Here is a 6,000-nt window from a genome sequence, read left to right on the forward strand (position 1 = left end):
CAGTTGGATGGGCCCCTGAAGACTGCTCTGCTTTTTGATCCAGAATCGAAGCCGAGCAATCAGTGGTCCAAGGCCGCTAGAGCTATTGATTTACTTGGAAGACTTTGACTACGATAAGTTTAAGGCATCATTAACAAACATGCAGGATCTTTGACCGGCTGGCATTGAATCCAATAACCCTTTGGTTTCAAGTTTGACGCTTTACCAACCGTTTATCCTACTATAGATGTGTGCATGTGCATTGCCTGATATTTGTTAATTAATATTAAACATTGGTTATCTACAAAATATGTGGATAAATTAAGAAAAAATAGCACTCACCTTTTGCTTTCATGGATGCCGGATTCAACACAAAATTTGGCACTGTCCATTACTAAACATTTTGCAAACAAGTTGTATAATGACTTTCATACCTGCAGATAGTTTTGAGTTGTGTGGACAGATACTTTAATTTTTATCTTACATTTGAGTAAATATTCAATTGTAGTTTGTTAATAGAATTGCAATAATTTAGTATTATTGAATAAAATTAAAATTTCACTAATAATGTTAGACTTTCATTCATATTATAAGTGCTTTAGTAATGTAATTGGTCTTTTCTTTTCCATACTTTTTTCAAACTTGTTCAACCTTGAGGTATATTTAGTTTTCTGATTTGACAAATAGAACTAACCACAACTTCCATAGAGAAAGATTTTATGCTAAAAATCTTGTTGAAAATTTTGCTGACATGTAGCCAAAACAGGAAACTGCTGTGCATACTATAAATGCAAAACAAATAGAATTTTATTTAGGTTTCCACATTTCAAATGCCCTATGATTTTTTAAATGCTTTTAAAATAGGACTGCATAGAAAGACAAAAATATAAAGTATCTGCGGACATTGCTCAAAAATATCTGCAGGAATGAAAATCAACATACATAGGGTAGGTAAAATTTTTAGTAAGAAAATGCCTTGTCTTTCAATCATGTATTCACAAAAGCAATTAACGAACATTTTTTATTAACTTATATTCAAATGTGAAGATAATCAGTGCTTAATATGGATTTATTAACAATTTTCAGCCAATGCACATATGTACAGCAAATTTATTTGCACAGCATCAAATGTATCCGTGCATGGCATGCGTTTATATTGTCTAGCTATGTTGGACTGTAATTATAATTAACAAATTACGATGTCCCATGTGTGAAGTACCTATTATGTGGCACAGCATTTTTTTCTTACTAAATTATAAAATTGAAATTGCGGAAATTACTTATCAACTTTCATTAAAATATCGGTAAAAAGGATTGACATGCTTTTAGCAAAGTCATTTAATATCAAATTCAATAAAAATTTTACAAGCCCAAATTGTCAAAAATACTAATTTAAATAAATGACAATGAAATTGCAAGTAGCAGGGTAATAATGCATTCAAGTAAGGCTTTAATAGCATGGGCGGATCCAATACCTGGTTTTAGGAGCTCATTTTTGAAAGCAGGGGTCAAATCATTATTTTTAGGCACAAATAGGGATATTGGACAATCTTTTTTTAACCTTTGTCTAAAAAACGCAGTTTTAGGCAATATTTGGTCACTTACGAGACGTCATGAACCCCCTTCTCTGGATCCGAGACTGGACTACAGTGCAATAATATTAAGGTGGTGTGGCAGTTTCAACTCTTGCTAGACTGGCCGAGAACCTTGAAATGGCAGTTGATTAGTCTCTGAGTATTTGCACTTCTATGTTATGTACTATACTTACACTTTGACATTGCTCATTTTCTTAACACTGATTCATAAAAATATAGTCCATGTTTTTAATTTATAGACAAAAACAACAAATTGTAATAACATTACTCTTGATTGATATTGCCAGAAATAAAAACTTATGTTTTTTTTCTCCCCCGAAAGGATTTCTCCAGAGCAATACAAATGTGACGACCAGCAACAGGCTCTGGGCCAAGCTAGGTCGGTCTTAGTCAATTAATTTGTCCCAAATGAAGATCAATGGACCTCTTAAAGCTATCCACCCCCTTGTTCATTACCGCCTATTCCGATAAGCAATTAAAAGTGCCCACGACCCTACTGAAGTAGTAGTTTTTCATGATTTCCAAGTTAGACTGAGATTTAAATAGCTTAAAACAATGACCCCCTCGTCCTGCTTTCTGTGCAAAAATTTAATCCTTTAACATCTTTCATTTTGATTAATTTAAATAACTGAACCATGTCCCCTTGGACTCTCCTTTGCTCCAGGCGAACATATTAAGCCTATTAAGTCTAGTATCATAATCTAAATCTGTAAGTCCCCTTACTAGTTACCCTTCTTTGAACCCTTTCCAATACAGAAATATCTTTCTTCAGATAAGGCGACCAAAACTGAACTGCATACTCCAAATGAGGTCTTACTAAACTCCTATATAAAGGCAGAAGAACATTCTTAGATTTGTTTGAAATAGATCTATTGATAATAAGCATAAGCATTTTGTTGGTTTTGTTACTTGCAATGCTGCACTGTTCACTTAACTTGAAGTCCTGATTTATTAAGTTACCCAGATCCATAACATTTTCTGCCTGATTAATGACTGAACTCTGTAAACGATAACTGGTATGCTTATTTCCATGACCTAAGTGTAGCACTTGACATTTCCCTACATTAACTACCATACCCCATTTATCCACTCACTTAGTTATATGATCTAAATCCTCTTGAAGGTGTTTTACTTCTTCTTCATTTTTGACAATCCCCATAACTTTTACATCATCAGCAAAACAAGTCATACGTCCAGAAATATTATCATTGATGTCATTCATAAAGATAATAAACAAAAGAGGCCCTAAAACTGATCCCTGAGGAGCCCCACTTAAAACATCACTCTATTTAGAATGATTCTCTCTCACAACTACTCTTTGCTTCCTACCAGTGAGCCAATTTCCAACCCAAAGTAAAGTTTTTCCTCCTATTCCTATGTCAGCTAGTTTGATGAGAAGAGCAACATGCGGTACCTTGACAAAAGCTTTTTGAAAATCAATATAAACAACATCCACACATTTTTTGTTATCTAAAGCTAAGGTAATCGTGTCGTAGAAATGCAATAATTAGTAGCACAGGATTTACCTTTCCTGAAACCATACTGTAAACTATTCTTCAACAGATTATTAGTCTCTAAGAAATTCATGATTATAATTTTGATCAAAGCTTCGAAAATCTTACAAATCACTGAAGTCAGACTTACAGGTCTATAATTCCCAGCATTACCTTTAGACCCCTTCTTGATGAGCGGACATTTCATTGCAATTCATAAAATTACAATCAAGAGACGAAAAAAATACAAAAAACAAAACGCACTGGTAATTTGAAATTCGAGGGGAAAATTCGATACCCTACTAGATGAAAACAAGACATAATTTAATTATTATGTTGACAGATTCAGGCAGATGAACGTTTGAGGGGGACGGGGTCTAACCTTGGCCTTCAGCCAACTGCTTGGAAATTTTTCAGAAAAGAGATCTGCAAGGCTCACACAAACGATACAAAGTAATTTATTTTTCTTTCGTTCGTAAAGAGGGATGGCTGTCTTAAGAAACAACTCCAAACACTGTCACAACCATTGTAATGACATGTAAAAATGTTACGCAAATTGATTTTAAGAGTTCCAACAACCTTCGCTCTATTCTGGAAAGAAAATGTTTAGCAATCACGTTTAACATGCGACAAGAAGTCAATGTTTTTGTTGTCAATGTTGCTTCATAATTACGTTTCAAGCTATGATAGAGATACATGATCAAAAATGCTAAAGCCAGCCCAATTAACCAAATGTTTTTTTCAATGAGCAAAACAGCAAAATAAAAGCTAAAAGCACAACTTAAACATGGTGACAGCAAAATGTATGACAATAAAAAACAACATGAGGCATTTTCAGACAGACTCGGGGATTTTGAAAGACCAATTTAGTAATTAAAGACACTAACCTCAGCTATGATTTTCGTCTGAACTTCATTGCCACTACCGGCATCGACCACACCCTCTTTATTCGTCATTTAAAGGCAAAAGTCACACGGATTAAACACTAAATTTGAGTCTTTGTTTCTTCCGAAGTATTAATTTGTTTGGAAAATGAATCCCCGAAGGATTCTACGCACGCTTCAGAACATCAACACAACGTGCCACACTGTGCGTAACGCTTTCAATAACAGCAAACAGCAACAGTTTTAAACACTGTTCATTATTGCAGAACTAGAATGACTGAAGCCAGAAATGTTTTCTCGATTTCATTGCAGCAATGGCGCCATCTAGTGGTAATCACGTTTTCTGCATACGGCATAAATATTGGACCCTATTTTTAAAATCATATTTTCGGAACGACAATACATATTACTGTATGTGATGCATGAATCTAAGAGAAATGTACCAAGCTTTTTTTTTTTAGTAACAAATGTTCAATGTGTGAACCTTTTGTTTCCCAACAAATGTCTAATCTGTAATCCAATTTCGTTCCACACGCGATGTGATTTTTTTTTTTCTTTTTTCCAACAAGGTTACACTGCACATTTCTGTAATTGAACTTTATTGAAGAAAAAAACTTGGTATATTTCTCTTTAAATTCATCTACCACTTATTGTTATATGTGTCGCAGTTTTGAAAATATAAGTTTTTTTATTCGGGTCCATCATTTGAACTCTCCCTGTATTTTTACTGTATTGCGGTGATTTCTCATTAATATAATGTATGATATTTTTTAGAGCCTTCAAAGGAAGCTCTGAGGAGTACTTTCTCCTAGTGAAAATACTGCTATTGGATTTTCCACTCCAGAAAAGCTAGAAACGTGTTAAAATTTATTTAATTAAAACATCGCATATGATTATCAAGTGCTTAAAATTAAGCACCTAACCAGTTGTTTGCTTTTAGAGATAATTATTTAAAGATAATGAGAAAGTTTGAACGGCTTTTTGATTTTAATTAGTTACAAAATCCATTTTGAATGTCCAAAATGTCATACTTCTGTGTCATGATCAAAGACATTTTTTTTTAGAAAATGAAGATTTCATTTATTTTTCAAAAAATGGCTAGCTCGAAAGCACTTATTTTTGTGAAGTTTAATAGTTTAAAATGTCAGGTGTTTTTACTACAATAAAGACTGTTACGAAACTATTTAAGTTTTAATCCACTTCTCCTGTGGTCCTCGGTAGTATAGTGGTCAGTATCCCCGCCTGTCACGCGGGAGACCGGGGTTCGATTCCCCGCCGGGGAGTGTTTTTGTCGAATATGTCAAAAAAAATTTTTGCTTCACCAAGTCGCAACTCCAGCGCTGGAGTACGCTACCTTGCGGTGCTTATAAAATTAAAGAAAAAGGTAAAACATTGCGTTCCATGTGTGTCTGCTGACGTAAACACAGGCAGTTTGTTAGGAGTATTTATTAACGCATTCGATATGTCTTAGATTACTTTCAGCAACAGAAATTGTTTCGTCCCGTAATGGTATTCTCGAGCTTCTCAAAATAATGTTAGTTTCCATTATTTCCCTCTAAAAAGTGAGTTGATTGTCGTAAGTGACGAAAGCGCAAACACAAGAAAACTCTGGATTAACAAACTTCGCATTTGCATGAAATTATCAAGGACGTCGTCTGTTCGATGCATTTTTTTTTTTTTTTTCTTTGAATGATAACGTTATACCAGGTAATTTTTTTCTATTGTTTTGTGTAAATTTGTAAAAATATGTTTTTTTTTTTTTTTTTTTTTTTTAAATCTAAAGCTTGAACGAGGATTTGATGACATTAGCAGAAGAAGCTTTCATCTCCGCCTAGTTTAAAAATAATTCATTTAACTGACCTTATTTTGCTGCAGCATTTAGTTGGAAAGGACAGTATGCAAAATATTTTCTTGAATATATTATCGTAGAACGAAATGAAAAATGTTTAACGTGTTGAGAATTTTCATCGCCAAAATAGTGCATTATAGTTTAGGGTTATAGCTTTAGTATTGTGCGATCAAAGAACCCTTGGCGAGATTTCGCATGTC

The 6,000-nt window shown here is 33.8% G+C and overlaps 1 protein-coding gene and 1 non-coding gene across 10 annotated transcripts in view; one reads left to right on the top strand and one right to left on the bottom strand.

The window, feature by feature from the left end:
- Window positions 1–4,167, bottom strand: part of LOC129222607 (ankyrin-3-like) — a 243,048-nt gene extending 238,881 nt beyond the window's left edge. For 8 of the 9 annotated variants that reach the window (XM_054857130.1, XM_054857129.1, XM_054857128.1 and 5 more), the window contains exon 1: window positions 3,955–4,161. In XM_054857130.1, coding sequence (XP_054713105.1) covers window positions 3,955–4,023 — 69 coding nt within the window. In that variant the 5' untranslated portion in view covers window positions 4,024–4,161. Of the gene's footprint in view, window positions 1–3,954 lie in introns of all 9 variants that reach the window. The other variant, XM_054857131.1, reaches the window with a different exon arrangement.
- Window positions 4,168–5,162: 995 nt separating this feature from the next.
- On the top strand, window positions 5,163–5,234 carry Trnad-guc (transfer RNA aspartic acid (anticodon GUC)). The gene has a single exon. It is a non-coding gene; the product is annotated as a tRNA-Asp (tRNA).
- Window positions 5,235–6,000: the final 766 nt, after the last annotated feature.

Source organism: Uloborus diversus, chromosome 5 (genome assembly GCF_026930045.1).
Source record: "Uloborus diversus isolate 005 chromosome 5, Udiv.v.3.1, whole genome shotgun sequence".
Lineage (NCBI taxonomy): Eukaryota > Metazoa > Arthropoda > Arachnida > Araneae > Uloboridae > Uloborus > Uloborus diversus.